At 39.5% G+C, this 21,931-nt stretch overlaps 1 protein-coding gene across 1 annotated transcript in view; it reads left to right on the forward strand.

Annotated features, from left to right (window-relative positions):
* The window catches only part of FRAS1 (Fraser extracellular matrix complex subunit 1), a gene marked incomplete at its 5' end in the record, with an annotated part of 258,570 nt that overhangs the window by 132,225 nt on the left and 104,414 nt on the right, over positions 1-21,931 (forward strand). Inside the window, 7 exons of the mRNA XM_008577934.1 lie at positions 2,213-2,329; positions 7,931-8,045; positions 9,440-9,577; positions 11,667-11,699; positions 15,424-15,555; positions 16,935-17,060; positions 19,287-19,534. Coding sequence (XP_008576156.1) covers positions 2,213-2,329; positions 7,931-8,045; positions 9,440-9,577; positions 11,667-11,699; positions 15,424-15,555; positions 16,935-17,060; positions 19,287-19,534 — 909 coding nt within the window. The remainder of the gene's footprint in view (positions 1-2,212; positions 2,330-7,930; positions 8,046-9,439; positions 9,578-11,666; positions 11,700-15,423; positions 15,556-16,934; positions 17,061-19,286; positions 19,535-21,931) is intronic.

Here is a 21,931-nt window from a genome sequence, read left to right on the forward strand (position 1 = left end):
AAGACATTTAGTCAATCATTATAACTCAGACAGTGGTTCCCTTTGGAGGATCTTAACACATTTTGCTTAAAATGCATTTAGAATTCCTAATTGAAATTGCCTTCAAAGTGGGTGAATTGTTTAGTGAAAATAATTCAAAGTGTGTGATACTGTTTAGTGAAAATATATCCTCCTTTGGAAGTGGATTTAAAAATATAGCTGAACAGTCCAAAGTCATTCAGACTCAGGTCTGGTAAGAAAAAGAGTGGTAATTATTTTTGGTTAAAATAGGGAGTAATTATGAAGTACAGAACTCAGCTTTCTTATATGATTTGTGAACTCCCTCTGAAGGCATTCCAAAAAGTGCATTTTGAACACTAACAGCACTTTTATTACAAGTATGAAACAATCCTCTGAGATTATGTTCTCCTGGACGTAAAAGTTTTGGTGCATTTGTTCTTAAAGACTCATTGTTTTATAGGCTTACCTAATATTTTGGTTTGAAATGACACAGACACTATAGCTGTTTGCTGAGATAAATGGTTAGCAACTTCTCCCATTCCTCATTATAGTGTCCCTAGAGTATTTTAAACTAAAAAAAAGATGCTGTTCTAATGTTTCTTTTCTTTCTTCTTTTTCTGTTTTTCTGTAAAGCAGAAAATGCAATATAATGAATTGCATGGGTTTAATTCCACTTTAATGTAGATGTGCTGTCATGAACCATCACTGCATCCCATCTGTTACTTTGCATGTAATACTTGGGATTTAGGTAATGCTAGTGGCATTAAAAAATATAACACAGCATAGCGAGAAAAAAGCATGCATATTCACAGTCATTTTTGGCATGGGAGGGAACCCTGGCTTTGATATATTCAGATCACGTTGACACAGCCTCAGGGGATGTGGTTTGAAAAAGAGCAACATATTTCACATCAGTGTTTCACTTGCTCAGGAATATGCCCACATTTTACTACCTGCCCAATGTTCTGTTCCTGTTCTTCAAGAGATAGGAGAACATAGTTCACCCTTTCCTAATTTCCTAAAGTTACCAAAGTGAGTCATCTTGGTCAGCAGAAAGATCATGAACTTGGCTCACCTGATTAAATACTGCCACTTGTTGGTTTTGTGACTTGGACACATCATTTAAATTTTTTACTTTCATTTTCCTCATCTGTAAAAAAAGAGATAATAATATCTTTTGTGGATATTAAGTAAAATAACCTTTGAAAAGTAGCTAGTACAGTGCTGAGCTCATAACAGATGATCAGTGAATTATAGCTCTTGTTATTAAGATTATTTATAGTGGAGCTATAAAGTGTCTCCTTGAAAACATGTAAGTTTGCTGAAACTTGATTCCAGGCATCTGATGTGATCAAGATAAAAACAGAGAAGACAGTTTTTGTGTTGGGAGTAACATTAGAAGACATAGAGAAAGTTATTCCTGCTTTTTTTTCTCAGTATGTGTAGAAACCTGCTTCCTGTCATATGGAACTAATGCAACTACACAGGGCCATCCAGGGCTTGCAAATTCTTGTGACAAGACTGAGGTGAAATAAACAATGGAGAGAAGGAGAGTTTAAGGGAGTAGCTTAGTATCTCTGAAGGGCAGGAAGAAGCAGCATAGGAAAAGCATCATTTTCCAGTGTTTTTGAAGCAGAGTGAAGTTGATTACGTGGCCACTACCCTAATTGTAAATGTTATTAATCTTGCCCTGCAATGAGGCTGAGATGTATCATTTATAATCTAGGTATAGATACCTATGTTGGGTAAAGATAAAAGAAATGGAATAAAAATCATATGCCATTTTTGATAGCCATAAAAAAATATGTTTTCAAAAATGGTTAATGATATAGCAAATATTATAGTATTATATTCAGTAAAAATTAGAATACACAATTGTATATAAAGTTTGATATATCTGCATAGAAAAAAGATTAGACTTAAATGCATCAAGATGTTAATAATTACTATTTCTAGGTAGTGAAATTCTAGATGATTTTTTATTTCTTATTTATACTTTCCTACATTTTCATCATGGCCTGAAATGATTATGTATCTTTTTTATAATCAGTAAAAGATTAATATCAAAATATGAAGAGCAGAATGAAAATTATAATGCAGGAGCATATAGAATTCAAAGACTGATGGTTTAAAGGGGCAGAAATTAAGCATGCAGTGACATGCTCTGTCCAACAGAAGATGAGAGGCTTACCATTATGACTTTCCTTTTCAGGTGTCCAGTGCCACCGATGCCCAGACCCACCTGGAGAGCCGAATGTTCAACATTGCCATCTTACCACAGACACCTGAAGCACCTAAACTCTCTCCAGGAACATCTCTCCATATGACCGTGAGTTGGTGGGAGGACTCATGGTTTCCACTTCGAGGAGGCACAAGGCACACAAATGGGATTTGATGGAGTGCCCTGGTTTTGTATATGGTAAATTCCTGGCCCAGAATGCAGACTCTGGGGCAAACAGTAGCAGCCCTGTGAACACATTTCTTGCTGAGATGAAAAAGAAACTTAAAATTCCCAGAGTGAAAGGAAGGTGATGTGGAATCCATCTTGACCTCCCATTTATCGCTGATGTTCTTCCTATAGCATCCCAGATGGTTACAGGGCCTCTCCTTGAGTACTCTGAAGAAGTTTCAGTCTTATGTCCATGTAATCAACACCATTTGGGTCTCATTATTCAGCCAGTTATAGCACCACGTAGCTGGAGAAACTTATTCCATTCTTTGGAAGCCCCATTAGAAGTTTCCTTTCTACTATAAAAGCTTCCTGGAGAAGGTGCTGTCAGTGCTGAATCTGGAGAGATAAGTAGCAATTATCCAAGTGAAAATGTGGAGGCAGATTGGAAGGAATGTAGAGGTGATGACAAAGAGCACATGCAAAGACCCAGAGGTGAGAGAGGTGTGACTGTTGGGAAACTGCAGATAGTTCAGTAAGACTCGAGAAATTAGGAGGGCAGAGCAGGTATGGCAAGGCTATGGAGGTCATGGAGCTAGACCACAGAAGGCCTTGCACGCAGTGTGGGAAGGAGTGTGGCCCATGCAAAGACCTGCTGAGTGAGGTGATGACAAAGAGCACATGCAAAGACCCAGAGGTGAGAGAGGTGTGACTGTTGGGAAATTGCAGATAGTTCAGTAAGACTCGAGAAATTAGGAGGGCAGAGCAGGTATGGCAAGGCTATGGAGGTCATGAAGCTAGACCACAGAAGGCCTTGCACGCAGTGTGGGAAGGAGTGTGGCCCATGCAAAGACCTGCTGAGAGGTGTCAACTGGGTTAGAGCATGAAGCTGAACTCAGGCAATTAGCAACTCCACTGTAACCCCATATCTAGGGGATGTGTAATGCTAGAACCCCTCTTCCAGACAGAACCACAAGCATGCAAGACGTTGTAGATTAGTCATGGTGGATCCACATTTTAGTTAGCGCCCACGTAATTACACTCCAAAGTAGGGCATCAGCCTTGAGCCACAACAAAGACAGCAGCTATAGCCTCAAAAATTATGGGTCTGGGGCATGACAGAGACATAAAGGGGAAAATAGAAAGTTTTTAATGAATAGCTGGTATCGGCATTTCCACCATAAACCATAATTTAAAGAAATCATAATTCAGCAGCACTATAAAGTCTGTAATTCATCATTCTGACTAGAGGAACTTGGATCCAAATTTTCTCTAAACTGTAAAGAAAAATGTGCATACACATTTCTTGCTAAATGCTAATGCAGTGTTATTTTGAGGTTAGAGGGGGAAAAAAAAATGGGCCAGGAGCCATGAAGACAGTGCTGTTCCACTCTGTGATTGTGGACCTGTAAAGAGACTCTTCAAGTCACTTAACCTTTAGGGTCTCAGGTTGCATGTTTGCAAATTAGGTTTCTCTAGTCGAAACTTAGGATATTGCAAAGGTTAGTTTACTGTAAAATGTGATTAGCCTGTTCTTACATTACTTAAAATATACATACCGTATATTTGTTTTGACATTAATTAGGGCCATTACTGTAGGACCTTCTTGTAATCTGTGACAGAAATACATTCTCATTCCAAATCTCATTAGATTTGGACTCATCTAAGCACAAAAGTTTTGCACATATTTGGTAAATACATTGTGAATACATATGCTATATACATATATGGTATATTCATATGTCTGTTCAAAGGTAGGAGCCCACCTCTCCATTCATTCAGTCGTTCATTCATAGACACTTTTGAACCCCTAATTTATGCTGAGTGCTGTGGAAGACATTGGAGATTCAATGACCGTAAAGCATGGTTTTTTTTCTTAAGGATCTTAGAGTCTGAAAGAGGAGACAAGAAATTCATAAGCAGTGATGATACAGTGATAATGCCATGTCAGAGTAGTGATATTGGAGCAGATGGAAGGGCACCTAATCCAGGAGGAAATGGAGGAGGGTCATGGAAGAGTTGCTGTAGGAGGTGAACTGAGCTGTCTGAGTGCAAATAATCTCCAGACCAGGGTTCTCAAACTTAATCTTGTTTTAGAATCGCCCATAGAGTTTGTTAAAACACAGATTGCTGGAACCCACCAAAGTTTTCTGATTGGGTAGGTGTGGTGTAGGGATAAGAATTTGCATTTCTAACTAGTTCCCAGGTGATGCGGTTTGCTGCTTCTCAGATCACCACACTTGAAGAAACTGAACTCAAAACGGGGAAATCTATCCCAGGCAAGAGAAGCAGCAGGTGAAAAAGATAGAGACACAGGCAAACTTGACATATTCATGGAATTCTGTTGACTGGAGCATAAATCTCTAGGTGAAAAAGCAATAAGAAATGAGAGTAGGACATGAAGGACCTTCAGGATAAGATGGAGTTTCCACTTTGTCCTGAAAGACTGTTGGAGCAATTTGGGTGTTGAAGGATTCATAGCAGAGAAGTGGCATGATCAGATGTTTAATGATCAATTCAGAAAGATCATTCTGGCTGCAGGGTAGAGAACATCCTGGATAGGGGCCAGACAGAAAACAAATCGGCCATTGCAGTCATCTAGAACAAGAAAGGTTAGTGGCATGAACCCAAGGCAGTGGTAATAAGGATTAAGAGTTGGGGAGATCTTGAAGAGATATTTGCACACTGATGTTCATTGTAGCATTATTCACAATAGCCAAGAAGTAGAAGCAATCTAATTGTCCATCGACAGATAGATGGAGAAAGAAAATATATTCGGTCTTAAAAAAGATGGAAACCCTGTCACATGCTACAACATAGATGAATCTTGAGAACATTATGCTGAGTGAAATAAGCCAGTCACAAAAAGACAAATACTGTATGATTCCACTTATATGAGGTATCTAAGGTAGTTAAACTCTTAGAATTAGAACATTGGTTGCTGGGTTGAGATGGAGGATGGGAGAGGGGAAAAAGGTGAGTTCTTCAATACAGAGTTTCAGTTTTGCAGGTTGGAAAAGTTCTAGAGATTGATTGCACAATAATATGAATATAGTTAACACTATAGCACTATACACTTAAATATGGTTAAGATGGTAAGAAAAAGGTATTAGAGAGGTTTAGAGAGTCAGTGGCCAATTAGGTATGGGAGAAGAGTGAGACACCCTAGTTTCTGAGGATATGGAGGTGCCATCCATTAGGACAAGGAATATAGGAGCACTTTAGGTGGGAGACATGATGAGTTCCGTTTGGGATGTGCCTATAAAGGGTGTGCCAGAGTAGAGTGAGTGAAAGCGAGAATAACTCACCGGTGTGACAAGTGTGTGTGCAGTGGGGCAGATCACGGAGGGCCTCATAGGTTGTTGTAGGACCTGGCTTTTGGTCTGAGTAAAATGCAGAGGCTTTGCAAGGGTTGAACAGAGGCTTAAAGTCCTTTTAAAGGGATCATACTGCTGGCTGCTGTGCTGAAATAGACTGTAGGGGAGGCAAGAGAGCAATTGGGAGACTGTGTGGTGATCCAGAGGCGAGACTGTGGCTCTGAGCAGAGTGGTGGCAGTGGCCTGGGGAGAAGCAACTGGATTCTGGTTGCATTCGGAGGTAATATGTATATCATAAAAACCATTATTCTGTAATCTTCTTGTGTTGACAGATATGTTATAAAAAAGTATCTTCCATAATGATTTCTATGAAGTTTAATCTCTCATTTCTTACTATCTTTAATTGATAAATATTGAACATTCCAAATAGCCAGTATTAAAATTGATTATACTTTGATATATCTCAACCTCAATTTTGCTTTCTTCGGAGAATCAAGCCCTTACTTTTCTATCTAGTTTCTGTTTCTATTAGTAGAGAAATAGTATCAATAAATTGCAAAATAGAATATCTGTTACCCTGGCAGGGGCATAGTTTCTCTTTTCCATTGCCCTACGTCCATGATCATTCTATCTTCTTATCACTTTATTGTTTTAGGGACATCTAGATTTTAAAAATGTCCCATGGTACTCTGAGAATTTTCAATTATTATGATGGTTTTGAGGTTGAAAAGTGGCAAACAGTACTGAACAATATACTATCCGTGTATCTGTGCCCACATGTGTGCATGTTCATAGGTGTGAACACACATGTATGGGGCTGTAAACACTATATATGGGGTACATATTTTTAATTTGTTGTCCTTACTTGTTTTATTTTAGGGTGAGAGACCAGCTGCTGTTTGCAGTTCTAATTTTCCTTGCTCATTACATTCCAGACCTGAGTAAGGGCCTGAAATCTGACTTTTACTATAGGGGCATTGTCCTAACCTGCAAATGCTGCTTCTCCCCAGGACAAATATGCCCTGGGGACAGTTACAAAGCAACTGCAACCTTCAATCTTTTCATAGTTAAAAGGGAGAACACCACGCCTTCCTCCATGAGCATTACTGAGCCTACTTAATCCTTTCCTAAATGGGAAAATTCCTTCTGAAAGAAGCAGAGCTTCAAAGAGCAGGAGAGCATGTCAAACTCTAACCCACCTTCACGGGGCAATTAGGAAGAACCTACAATGAGTGGGATATTTTTGTTCTGCTTTATTACAGCATGCATGACCCAGGCAAGAGGCCCATGCTCAGATTAATTTTCCCTTTTCTCCTCTCCACATTGTGTTTTTGCCACTGTCCGCAACCCACTGTCACGGCTGGGCATGGAGGTCTGAATCTTTTGTTTTTTGCATGTTACCACTGTTAGTGGGTTATGGCTGTGCACAGGTGAAAGGATAGCAAAGGCTATGTGCAAATCAGCCGTCTGATTGCTGGACTCACTCATTGGGTCCTGAAAGCTAGAAGAGAAAAGTAATATCTAGTTCTTTTGAATAGTAGAATGGAGACAAAGAGAAAGGGTGGCTATTTTTATGTACTTTAATAACAAATAGCTCTTCAATTTCTGAATGCAGATAATGAGACTCTTTTGGTGTTTGAGGTGAGTTCTTCTTTAGCCCTTTAAAACCAGAAAGCATCACAGTTCCCTTTAGCAAAGCTAGGATTTGGGGGGTAAGGCTCTGATAAACCTCTTGGGGCCAAGACTTAAAACTCTCAGCTGGGCCCCTAGAACTTCTTGTCAGATTCGACCCTAGCCCATAAGTTAGAGGAGCAGAGATGAGGTGAGCCCGCTGTGAATGGCAGCATAGCAGAATGGCCAGCTGTGATGCCTCATTTTCAAACATTTTCCACTGTGAGTTCCACCTAGGGAAAAAGTAATCATATTGGGACCCCCACAGCACATACTGACATAAACCTGGGGTAGGGGTCTGAGGAGAGAAGAGTCAGGTGCAAGAAAACCTGAGGCAGACTCTATAACCCTCTGAGCTTCCTGAGGCTGAGAAAAATCTGTAATGCAAGAGACCGGAGCCTTCTTTTGAACTCTTGAAAAAATTTTGCTTTGTGTGACTAATTTAAAAGCCCAGAGTGAATTTGGTTTTCTTTCTTAAAAAAAGTTTGCTTTGCCTCTGGCTTTTGTTTTCATCATACCATTTTTTTCTCCTTCCCTCTTAAACTTTGTTTAGGCTCGGGAAGATGGCCTGACTGTGATTCAGCCTCATTCTCTCTCTTTTGTAAACTCTGAGAGGCCAGGTGAAAGGATTATATACAATATCACTCTGCCTCTGCATCCAAATCAAGGTGAGATGTGCAGTCCATGCATGATCTTTTGCATGATGCTTTTTTCTTCTAGTTGTTGACCAGTTTTAAAAACTCTGGAGTTTTGTCTGCTTGTATACACAGAGATATGTGTTGAGGTCTTAAGGAATAGCATTCATACCCCTTGCTCCTGTCCTCTGGTTTAGAACTGAGAGAGAGAGAGAGACCCCATGATCAGACAGATGGAAATGAACATGTCAGCTTGGGGACTAACAGTTGTACTGGAGAACGTGGTGTCACTGGATCGAGCTCCCTCCTCCCATGCACTGGCAGAACTAGACACACACAGGCATTGTCTGTGTGGACAGAACCTGCCCTAGTGAGGTTATGACAGGTGAGCAGAACAGAACAAGCATGTGCTAAGGACAAGGAAGTCTGCCAGAGAGCCCAAAGGGGGCTGAGCCACACATTTTCAGTTCCTTTCCTAATTGGATAAGTCACCCCTCCTCCCACGGGAAATGTGGAACCACAGTGAGAAGAGAGGTGGCCCCTTCCATCAGTCTGCAGCCTTTAGATCTCTTAACTTCGGGTTTAACTAGTAAGCCTATGCCAAACAGAGGTGTGGCTGTTTCTCAGAGAAAGGAGACCAGCTTCTAGTAAGTCCTGTCTCTGAGACTGTTCTCCCAAGACCAACCACCACCAATCAAATTCCCAAGGAGAAATAAAAGTTTAAAAATTGAATTCCATTACCCTTTGGTAAAGTCCAAGTAAATTAAAAGTCTAAAATTATCCTTCCCTTTTTTAAATCTGCTAAATTTTAGCTAGAGTTTCTCCCTATATTGCCAGGGCAGAGATGGAGTTCTTTCAGCCTAGCAGCCTGCCGTCTTCTGGAGAATGTCTGTCAGTCTCTCAGCCCAGCAAAAGGGGAATTAGTTCAATACCAAGCCTCACATGTGCCCTCCTCTTAAAGAGTGAAGAGGACATGAAAGATGATCACAGCATTAGTTCTGTACCTACAAAATTTAGAAACAGGCAGATCTGCAGCCTCTGATACATTTATTACAAGCACAGTAATAATTGCAAATCCAGTTCTTAGAATAATTAAGATCCTTATTACTGTTGCCAAAGATCATCTCAGAGACTAAGGAGTTTCTGAAGAAAGAAGGTAGATTGAGAAAAACCTTTTTCCAACCTCATCAGGAGACCGGTCTGTACCGTTTTCTCAGAGAACTTGACCTAGCCAAGACTCTATTTGAGTTTCAGATTCGCCCTCTTCTTGAATAACTAGAAAACAGTACACCAAGAGCAACCAGAGAGCAGTGGTTCCTGACGCTGGAAGACCCCCACTAGTGAGAAGGGCAGGTGTTGTGGCTCTGTTAGATCAGTCTGACAAGAGAATTGCTGTTGACGCTCATGCCAAGTCTCTTCCTCCCCAGGTATCATCGAGCACAGGCACCAGCCACACACTCCTGTCCGGTATTTCACTCAGGAAGATATTAACCAGGGCAACATCATGTACCGTCCTCCTCCTGCAGCCCCCCATCTCCAGGAGCTCGTGGCCTTCTCCTTTGCTGGTAATGATCTCTTCTCTGCTGCGAGGCACCCAAACTCCTTCCTATGGATCTTCAAGGCAGGCTCGTCCTAACTCTTCCCACAGTCCTTCTGGACGTTTGGTGACACTGCTTTATCGTTATTCTAAATAGCTTGAAACCTGGTAGCCAACACATAGCATGGGTTCAGGTTCATCTTTCTTTAAAACTTCCATTCACTCATACATGCAGGTGTACTTTCAATAAATCCATATTTTGTGCCTCCTGTGGACCGGTCACTGAGCGAGGCCTTGAGACTATAATGGTGAGCAAAGAGAGGCATGGATCCTGCCCTTGGTGAGTTTTGGGATCTAGGGATAGTGACCTATCCCTAGAATTTGATAGATAGTCCCAGTAATGAACGCTTAATTGCAGATTGAAGTAAGAGCTCTGAGAAGGAAGAAGAACGTTCAGTGGATTAAACATGACAAGACTGACCTAGGCTGTGGGCTCTGTGGAGGCTGCCCCAAAGAGGAACTGGCAGTGGAGGGATGGGCAGAAGCTCACCAGGCTAAGTGTGCATGTCAGGATGGCAGGGCGAGCATTCCTAAAAGAAGGGCAAGAATCCCATGTGCAGAGGCCACAGGAAAGGAGAGAATGTGGCATGTGGGGATTAAAAGAAAAGCCAGTATGGAATATGGAGGGCCAAGCTGAGCAGGGATGAGCCAGTGGGAGAGACAGGCCCTGGAAGCATGTAAGGTTTTGGGTCTTTATCCCAAGAACAAGAGGAAGCCAGTGGAGGTTTTAAGATATAAGGGAACTGTGACTGCAGTGATGTGGAAGGACTTGAGGAGGAGGCCAGAGTGGATAGGCATGCGGGGATCCCGTGAGGAGGGTCCCGTAGGACCTCAAGGAAGCATTTATGGAGGGGTGGAGAATGTGGGCAACCTTTGGGGATGAAAATCAGGATTTGACAGGAAACTCCTTTTTAAAGGAAGAGAAAAATGAATAGAAGAATAATAGTTTCTCATTAAAGCCAATGACTGCCCTTCCACTAAGCCAGGAGAGTCTTTATCCTTGCTGCCCTGATCTCTTCCCTTGATCCGGTAACCAAAACTGCTGACCAGAAAGCAGGAGTTTTGAGTCCCTATCTCTAAATATTTCTATGTCTTGGAATGATTCTAAAAATCTTGAGCCTGTTTCTTCATAATCTTTAAGGTGTATGTACCATATAACATGAGGAATATAGGGTAATATTTTTATATAGTAGCTTTATTCATACAGAACAGCTGGCGATTTCTTATGGTGAGTTGAGCATGGACTAAATAATTTTAGAATTATGTTTTTGATTATGGTAAACATTTAAAGTGGTATCTGCCATTATTTAATATAAGTTCAATCATCCAGAAAATGGCTAACTCCTCAATTAGATTGAAAATCTCTACAGGTGGGTATAGACCTTCTTCTCTAAGGAGTATTCCCAGTGTTCAGTAACTGGGTAACTAATCGTCCATGAAAATGTTCATGGTTCTCTAACCCCTACTTTACAAGACCTACTTTACAAGAAACTCAGGATATCTTGGGATTAGGGGGAAAGAAAACGTGTCAGCCATGGTTGAAGTAATTTCCACATCCGTGATATTTGCCTGACTTCCCAGAGCCTCTTTAGAGAGAGCAGAGTCCTGTCCTGTATAATCTGTGGGATAAATGCCATGACATAAATCTCTCACATAGTTACAGTGTGTAAATCAATGTCCCAGCATCACTTAATTCTACACTGGAATTGACCCACCTGAGAGCCCTGTCAGTGATATACGACATTGCCATGTTAACCAATTTGTAGGATTTTACGTACTGATAAAATAGGATCTGAATGAATGTATTATAAATCACTCTAACTGCTGTGATATAAAATTATTCTACTATGTGATTCTTTTTGCTACTTAAAATTAGTGCTGGTACCATCAAATTCAACATAGTATTATCAGACAACCTGGTGATCTTTTCTTAAGCCAGAATAATTTACATTAAAACATGCTTTACTTCCCTAACCTCTGTCCCATATTTCATACCTTCCCCATCTATCTCTGATCTTAAAATTCTTATTATACTGATTTCTGTCTTACTCTTTCAGGTCTCCCAGAATCGGTGAAATTCCACTTCACAGGTGAAGACTTTAATATCAATTTTATTGGAAAATAGAGTTTTTCCTTTCCATATTAGTCCTTCCTTTTTCTCCCTTCTTTGTCACTTTTAGCTGTTTCCTAAGAACTACTTAAAGGTTTTGTAATTTCTTCTAAAACAAGATTCTTATAAAGTATTCAAATAGTAATAGCTTAACTTTATCTTCATAGAAAAAATAACCCACCAAGAATGCTAAAGATTAATGTTTAAGCCCCATTTCAACTTGTCATAATACCTGTTAAAATGAGATAATATTGGTTAAGATCTTAGACTCTGGATCCAGATGGCCTGGGGTTCAGCTTGCTCTGGGAAAGTTTCTTAACCTCTCCGGGCCTGAATGCCTCATCCATAAATGGGGATAATTGTAACAATAATAAAAACAGTGATAATGATATATATGTAGATCTCCCAGAACAATGATTGGTACATAATCATTTCTATATTATACTCAGCTAATGAATAGTGGTTGTATATAGTCTTGAAAAAAGTCATTAATTAAATGCCCTGCTACTGGAGGGGTAAGTCTTAGGAGAGTGAGTTGAGAAACCTGTGTGTAGAAGAGCTCAGCATCCCAGTTTTAGTTCACAGTGCAATAGAAGCTGAGTGCCCATCAGCAAAAGCAGCGTCAGACTAGGCTGGGGCAACATAGAGACAATCTTCTTTCTTGTTTATGTCTAGAGTGAGGATGGTTGACCATAAGTTTCATACCTAAATAGCTGCTTAGATGGGATTGACTATTACATCAGAATCAACCATCCGTATGTCCTGTTACGTATCATGAAGGGAAAAATCTTGGTGGGAGAGAAAGTCACCTCTCTCAAACTCCCAGCCCTTCCTTTCTTCTTTGAAGGTTAAAAAGTCAGACTTGAATCATCAGGAAATTTCAGTGTATGTCACTGTTGATATGAACCAGCTCATTTCTAGTGACAGACCTTACCTGGGTGATTCATAGAATCCGTAATAACTTATAACAGATTTTTACATTTTATAAAACCATTTACAATAATAAATTGCCTTATTTAATTCTTATAACAATCTTGTAAAGATAGCTATTTCCAGTACTTTAAAGCTGACTTCAGCTGAGGATGCTGAAGGTCATTATGAATAAATAATCTGCCCAGGTGTCCACTGCTGGTTAAACAGTAGAACCAGAATTTTTATACAAGTTTCTGGCTCCAAGTCTGGGATAGTTTAGTGAGGTGTGTATATGTGTTGATCTTGAAAAACAAGTGTCATAGTAGCATGCCAGTTTGTTTTCCAAGCCACAACTCTGACTGAGAGCTTGAGTAGGTGAAGCATTCACAATTAACTTCTCTAGGACCTTAAGTTAAATGGTTCTTGAACCTGTTAAACAGAATATAGGGAATAGACCTTGGGCTGACCTTAAATCATCTTGTTTCTGCCTGAGGTTCCTGTTTTTTTACAAGAGAGAAAAACTTTTGGAATCTAGTAGGAGGTAAGCCATCTACTTTAGGACAGTTTTGTGAGAGAGAATTTTAACTTGGACAAAGAATGAACTGAGGCAGCAAACAAGCCCAAGCCCTGACATTAATCCATAGAATGAGGGACAGTAGCTCATTCTGGTTAATCGGCTAAGATGAGAAGGAAAGCGAATGTTCCTGACCTGACCAGCAGCAACTGCAGGGCAGTTCCTAGCGAGGAACTCACATGAGGCAGATGGTGCCTGCAGGGGGCACCACTGAACCCAAGGGCAGTGTGACTGTTCCACAGAAATCAGAAACGCTGCTTAGAGAGCTAGACACGTAATTGCTAACATTTTGACTGTAAGTTCTTGCTTTTGCTTGCAAAACCCTGTGCCCCAGTGATATATTTTCCAGTTATGTAACATGTGCTAGAAAATAGCTTTCTTCCACTTCCAAAGGCAAGGATATGACTTGGTCACACTGAACAGCTGCGTGATATGACTGAAGTTTTAGGGCCTTTCCTTTCCTTCTCTGTTAAAGGCTCCCTTAGTTTCTTCCCACTTAAAAATAAAACTAATGTCAAATATAAGAAAGTAAAATTCTATTTTGCAGCTATTTATTTTTATTTAACTTAGATTTCAGGGACCTCAGAGAATCCTGAATCCACTGAAAGTTATGGAAAAGTTTATATGTTTATCCCCAAATCCCCCCAAAAATAAAACTAATGTCAAATATAAGAAAGTAAAATTCTATTTTGCAGCTATTTATTTTTACTTAACTTAGATTTCAGGGACCTCAGAGAATCCTGAATCCACTGAAAGTTATGGAAAAGTTTATATGTTTATCCCCAAATCCCCCAAAATTAAGAACCATCTGTCCCATCTTTGATAATACAGAGAAAATAATACATAAACAAGTTACCAAAAAAAGGATGACATTATATAATGTTGAATCTACTAGCTATCTTGATTTGACCATCACATATTGCACACAGGTATTGATATTCAACTCTGTACCCCACAGGTATGTACAGTCAATTATGCTTCAATAAATAAAATATTTTTAAATAAGGAAATCCTGTCATTTTTAACAACAGGGATAAACCTATAGGACATTATGTTAAGGGAAAAACAAAAAACAAACAAACAAAAAACAAAGAAGCAGTGGCAATAATTTTGACACTTGACTGAATGACCAGAGCCTTGAAAACTTCATTCTCATGTGGATAATGTCTTCTCTTCTCCAGTAGGGCTGTTTCTGGACTTCTCTAGAACAAGGAGCGTACCTTATAATATCTAGCCATATCTTTCAGATCTCTTTCAAGGAAAAGACAAATCTAAACCCTTAGTGGAATCATTACTAAGAGTCAATAAGCAATGCTTTACTTTGCTTAAGAAGAGCTCAGATTCTCACTGACTGATTACTAAATCCAGAAGAGAGTAAGGAAGGAAATCAGTTTCTCATAACCTACCCAGGTGTGAGCTTATCACACATTTAAAATAATTAACAGTCCAGTGTTCTCAATAGCCACTGTGGATAAACATTTATGAGCTGGTGCAGACATCCCTCCAAACCTGGCTTTAAGGGAAGGGAGAGTTTGTTAACATAGGGGAAAGTGGAAGAGCCAAGAGTCGGGCAACTCTGCCCTCATTCCCTCAGAAGATCGGTGTTCACCTGGATGTCAGATAACCCACGGAAATAAAATCTTAAGGTCACTGTTTTGCTCACAAAGGAGTCTTCTATTTATGGCATTGTGCATAATGACCAGGTAAAAATGGATCTGCTTACATCCAAGCAAATGCCATTAGAGACATTTGTATTGGTATCTTCTGTCCTTTTAAGAAGTTCTTTTCTAATGAGACATAGACAAGTCATTTCTAAAAGAGAGTTTATGAAAGAAAATATTTTTCTGGAACATTAGGGGAATAAATTGAATCAAAAAGTATTTCCATGAATAAAAGTCTTTACTGACATCATCTAAGAGTGCATATTTTATATTACTCTCCACTAAAATTTATTAAAATCATCTTGTTCTGAAAGTAGCCTTTTAGAATGATTTTCTTATTATGGTCCTTTATCCTTTTCCTTATTTGTAGAAAAAGCTTTGTTAGAACACTTCACAATATTTTGCTTGCTTACTTTTTCCATTTGTAAGCATCTCCTTAAAGTGTTGAGGTAATCTAAAAAAGCTTCCGAGTACATATTTGTGGAAACAGCCAGAAGATTACCAGACTACAGATGGATTTGTGTGTGTAAATGTGCATGTGTATTCCCTCTTTCTAGTTTCCGATGGAAAGCACACGAGTCCGGAGATGGTCCTCACCATCCACTTACTTCCCGTTGGTCGGCAGCTGCCACTGTTCCAGGTCACAGCTCCTCTCCTTGAGGTCAGTCCAGGAGGCAGCACTTCTGTAGGTAAGAACTGGGAGCCAGGAAGAAGCATGGCTTTGGAAATGGGACCATATTTCAGCAGCAGTTCCTCTTCAAGCCTCCTGATAGTTGCCAGAAACAGTGACCTCCTCTTCCAGAAGCTGTGTGCCTTTTCACCCACATCTTTCCTTCTGCCCATGTCCATGCAAATCTAAGCAGCGCAGAGAGAAGGACATAAACCCTTCAGAGGCCAACACTCAGTGATGGAATACAGCACAAAATTTATTTTCCAGCCTCCTGGAGTTTGATTTGTTACCGTCACTAAAATACAAAGTAACATGAGGTAACAGAGAGCACAGAGGAGAATAGAGGGGAGCTGGTTTCAGTGACTGCTCTTGTTTTCTATTTAGAAAGTGAAAAGGAGCAGAAGAAATAACAGGTTACAGTAATCTTCAGCAGTCGTGAAGAGTTAGAGTCAGCCTGGTTATTTTGTGCATGATTTTATTTACTTATTAGTATACTTACTTTTTAGAAGTTTATTCTTTTACCAAGAACATTTTATTAGCGAGCAGTGGATAACTTATAAACAAGTCATATGCACAAAGACAACTGTCATTTTTACCCTACTCCTTGTCACTTTCAAGATGGCCATAGCAGGCATCATTATACTTAGCTCTTCTGTAGACTCAGAAAAATAAAAAGGGAAGAAACAATGAAAAGCAAAAATAGTTTATGGGAATATTTTCGGAAAGAAAATCTACCCCAGCCGGTCAGGACTTACAACCTACTTAGAAAAATAAAAAGGGAAGAAACAATGAAAAGCAAAAATGGTTTATGGGAATATTTTCGGAAAGAAAATCTACCCCAGCCGGTCAGGACTTACAACCTACTTGTGGACTTCCTCAATGCCGTGCTCTCATTTGTATGGAAGAGAAAAGATGTTCTGAATTCAGAACTATCTATATGTGAGTGAACTTTTGGAAGAATCTACTTGCAGTTTGGGAATTGACTATATCATCAGATTTCACTTTTTGTGCCTGATTGGAATTAAACAGCACTCTGCTAACTATCAGGTTACACACAATCTGGCTTCCAGACTGGCCTGTGGCTTCCATGTATACAGAATGTACAGTGTTTGTTTGTTTAATTAACACATTGTAATTATGTATACTTATGGGGTACAATCTGATGGGGTACAATCAGGGTAACGTGTCAGTCTCCTCATGCATTTATCATTTCTTTATGGCAAAAATATTCAAAAGCCTCTGCTGTAGCTGTTTTGTAATACGCAGATCATAACTGTTAACTGTAGTCACCCTACCGTGCAATACAACGTCAGAACTTATTTCTCCTATCTAATTGAAAGAGTGTACAGTTTTTTAAGTGCCCATTCTCTCTCAACATGCTTAATTCTCCTTCTGCAGGACTTCGGTTGGTAGTAAGAGATGCTGAGATGGCACCTAAAGACCTCGCCTTTGAGCTTCGGAAGCCTCCACAGCATGGTGTGCTCCTTAAGTATGCGGCGGAGTCCCAAAGGCCCATGGCCGCAGGTAGCTGCACACATTGTCACTGACCTGCTTGGGGGAGTTTTTGCTCTACAGTCAGTTTTATGTGTCTCAGACAAGAATAAAGTGTCTTAGTGGGACAAGTCCTGAGGAGATACTTCCTTTGTGTTTCGTTTAATGCCCTAGATGCTTGAGACTGCTTCTTCTGCACGCTCCCACTCCCCACCTCCAAAACTGTGAAGCTTTTCCTCAAATTATAGGTGAAATGGGTTGATTTCTGAAAGTTGGAGTAAATGCATTTAAAACACCACCATATGAGGTGTGAGCTGCCACTTTCCTATAGTTTGTTTATGGGGATGTGTTTGTCTTAATTTGGTAAGTGAATTATCACAATAGTTTTAGCACTGTGATTCTGATAGTGTTAACTGCACTTATCTTCATCCATAAAAAAAATGGAACACATTTCTGAAGTATGTCTTTGCAATGTGACACTGTGGTAATATGATCAGCTTTTCAAAATAATATTTATTGTGCTTTCTCTGATTATAAAATATATATATATATATATACACACACACCAACTCTTTAGAAAGAGCAAGAAAGCACAAAGAAGACAACTAAATCTAATTTTTTAGTAGTCAGCCCTTTATATATCAAAGTGAATATTATCCCTTTCATATTAGTCACCTCAGGATGCTTATCTTGTTCTAACAATTTGTACTTTCTCAAAACCTTAATATGGTTCCTTTTAGAGACATAGTAATGCATTCTTCTGAATATCCCTGGTGGGAAAATCTTCACCCTTGAAGGCGGATGGAATTTTGTAAGAGCAACCAATAGGCACTTGAGAGTCATAAGGGTAGACTTTTAAAACTTTACTGAACAAAATAAGGGTCGTTAGAATAGATTTGTAGCATTCCAAGGGAACTACTTTAGGAGCATAGCAGTCGTTGCCCAGTTCCTTTAGCATTACATTTAACCTCTATTTGTGTCTAATATATAAGATCTAAAGATGTTTGTAGAAAGTTGGTTTTATTACCTTTTTTTTTTTTAGGCATAATACTGCTAGCATCAGTAAGACACAGTAACACAATGTTGGAAAAGAAGACTTAGAAGATGAATGCAAAGAATGAGAAAAATCTTTAATCCCATTATATAACACTAATTATTAGAGCCAATAATCTATCGGAAAATAGGGTTGAATATTACATAGAAGAAAACCAATTCCTCAGCTATGTCCTTTGGGATCATTAGGGCCCATGGCACTAAGAAGCATTTCTCATAAAGAGTTTCATGACTAACCAAGTTTGAGAAGCTTTAACATTTGTATATTAAATATTTTAAAATCCTAATAAATCCTTCAGTTTAGTAAACTTAAATTTTAAATATTATTTAATCCCATGTTTTCCAAATTTATGTGAACTCGAAAATTTTTCCACACAACGTCTTGTAATCTATCATGTATAAGTACTCTAGACTACATAGTTTGAGTTTCTAACTTCAAGTATATTTTTCAATTTTTAATTTAAAAAACCCTTCAGGCTGGCCCAGTGGCGCACTGCTACAGTGCGCCGCTTGGGAGTGTGGTGGCGCTCCTGCCGAGGGTTCGGATCCCACATGCAGACCGGTTCCCGCTCACTGGCTGAGCGAGGTACGGGTGCAGCGCCGAGGGTTGTGATCCCGTTGCCGGTCCCGGTCCGGTCCAGGCGCAACACTGAGGGTTGCGATCCATTGCCGGACACGAAAAAAGACAAAAAGAAAAAAAAAAAAACCCTTATGGCCCCAATTAAAATAAAGACTTCATGAAGGTTCATCAAACGCAATTTAATTTATTTCATTAAGTTTTTCAAAAAATTTCAGTATCCGGATTAGATTCCAGAAGGGCTGTCTTAACGAATAGAGGCTTATTTTTATTTTTTTAGAATTAGGAATGACGAACGAATTTTATAGAGACATATTTTAGTTCAACAGGATTGAGAACTTTAAAAGAAAAGAATTATGAGTAATTAAAGCTATCTCCAATAGAACTAGCTACCTTGTAAAACAATGCACCTCTCACCCTGAGAAATGTTGAGAACAGGCTAAATCACCCCTTTTCAAGGGTGGCGTAAAGGGAATTCTACAGTGGGTGGGTGGTTGGATTAATTAGCTAATAACTCCCAAGTTTATGATTTTACACCTACTTTGAAATCTTAAGAACAAAGGTGTTACATAAATAAAAAGCATCATTTCCAGAATCACTGGTTTTGCAATTTGTTTTATTCTTGGAAGCTGACACTTTCACCTATGACGACATTGAGAAAAATGCTCTTCGGTATATACACGATGGCTCCTCTGCCCGGGAAGACAGCATGGAAATCTCAGCCACAGATGGCATCACAGCAACAACATTGGAAGTCAGAGTGGAGGTGTCCCTGTCAGAGGACCAGGGGCCTCGGCTGGCTGCTGGTTCCTCAATGAGTGTAACCGTTGCTAGTGGAAGCACAGCCATAATCACTCGGTCACACCTTGCTTACGTGGTAAGTTCTTATATTTGCCTTCTGACTGGGCGGACTAGAAAGCAATGCCATGGCTGAATATTTGGGGCAGCAGGTATATGGCCACGTAAAGAATGCTTTTCTCTCGACTTTCCTACAGTTCTGCTGTTAGGAGTAGTCATACTCTCTATGCTGGCTTCTCCCAGTATCTCATGAGCAGAAGAGTGAATGAGCAAAACTTTGATGAAAGCAATGAGTATGGGTAGGGTCGGGTGGTTGTCAACAGGAAACAGTGCCAATGTCAGATTGGTTAAGCTCCATCCATCACATTTTTTTTTCCTTTTTGTCTTTTTTCGTGACCGGTAACGGGATTGCAACCCTCAGTGTCACGCCCGTACCACGACCGGCAACAGGATCACAACCCTCGGTGCCGTGCCCACACCGCGCTCAGCCAATGAGCGGGGACTGGTCTCTATACGGGATCTGAACCCTCAGCGGGAGCGCCGCCACACTCCCAAGCGCCGCACTCTACTGAGTGTGCCACCAGGCCGGCCCCATCCATCACATTTTGAATGAGAATTTTAGGAAAAGGAAACGTTAGCACTTACCTGGTCAGTGACTAATAGGTAATAGCGTTTCATGGCCTCCTGAGCAAAAGCCCACATTTCGTCAGCTTTGGTCTCAGGTCCAGTCTGAATAGCATATAGGCACACCCTGTTGGCAGTGCCCTCTGCCACATTTCCTGGGCAAGACCACTGACTCACCCTCTATCTCATGACCCACCAGAGCAATGTGTAGGGGACCAAAGAGAGAATCAAAGACTCTGGGTTTTTTTCCCTGTCTGGCCCTAACTAGATGAGTGATCTGGGTAATTAAACTCATCTTCTTTCTTTGATTCTTCCTCCACAGCAAAGGATAATAAGTATAATTAATATTTTTTTGCACTTACATATGTTGTAAACAGATATGTACTCTCTCTGTAAACACAATAATAATGAGTAGTTTTTACCATGCCTTGAAAGGAAGAATGATGGTCTGAATGGTAATCATTCTTAGTATTGAATTTTTGCTTTTCTAATTTGGGAATTTCAACCAATGGCCTGGCCCTTAAAAAAAAATACTATATAGTTTTAAGTTATCCTTTTCTGGGCTGAAGAATCCCAATGTAAAATCTAGTCCTAAATAATAGCATGTTAGACAAAGCATTGGCCTAGGAACAATTGCTTTTGCACAAATTTTCCCCTTAAATTGTCTTTTCTTAAATTATGGGAAACTTCATTCCATTCTGATTCTTCTCCTGGGTCTATTATAGTTTCAGAACAGCTTTGGTTTGGTTTTTTTTTTTTGGTTTGTTTGTTTGTTTTTAATTGACAGGTGATTTTTAGCACAGGTTATGGTCTTTTAAATCTTATGAAACTCATGAACTCATAAAAACATATGAATTCAGATTTAATCAATAGACTACCAAGGCTTGAAAAATGTTTGACAGACCAAAATGTCACTCCAGAAGCAGTTCCTGCCCATTAACCACATATTATAAGCTGCATATCAAAATGCAAACCCACTGGCAACTGAACATGTATTTTCAGAAATTGAATGTGAACTTACCCACCAGAGCAGAAAGACTTCAGAAGAACTACTCTAGCCTGCTAAAAGCATAGCATACATTTTAAAGATGTAACTAGGTTATATACTAACTTTCTTTAAGAGTTGTAGAAGAACTTTGTACTGAGTGTCATAGAAAGATTTTTCCAGATATATGGACAGTTGGTAAGTTTTCAGCAAACATACAGAAGTTTGGAAAAGCCATCTGAAATTCTAGTCATAAGTGGGGCAGAGTGTAAAGGGAGAGGAACAAGAGAGTCTGTTCTTAGTTAGAATATCATTAACTGGAAGAGTGATATGATGTTGGAACAGACAAAAGGCAAAAATGGGATTCTGTGTGATTTGCTTAAAGGTAGGTTTACATACACAGTTTACTATGTATTGAAAGTAAACAAGTAGGGGAGAAGTAGTACGTGTTCTGGAGTTAGAATGAATGGGTTTTAATCCAAGCTCACCACTTACTAGTATAGTGAACACTGGCAAGTTATTCAAATGCTCTAGGCCTCGATTTCCTCATCTGTAATATGGGGAGGATGATATAAGATTAATCTTTAAAAGCTAATTTATCATTGCCATGAACTGACCAAAAATAAAATAATTCAAAATATGATACCATTTATAATAACATTGCACAACATGTATCTAGGAATAGATACCAAATATATATGAGAATAAATGTAACAAATGTAATTTCAAGAGCAGATTGATGCTATGACTGACTATAAAGAAAAGCCAAAGAATCTCTTGACAAAGTACGATATTAGAAATAAAAAGAGAACTTACCAGGAGGCCAGATATAAGATCAGTGAACAGCAATAGCATTGCTATATAGAA

The sequence above is a fragment of the Galeopterus variegatus genome, unplaced genomic scaffold, assembly GCF_000696425.1.
Source record: "Galeopterus variegatus unplaced genomic scaffold, G_variegatus-3.0.2 Scaffold1607, whole genome shotgun sequence".
NCBI lineage: Eukaryota > Metazoa > Chordata > Mammalia > Dermoptera > Cynocephalidae > Galeopterus > Galeopterus variegatus.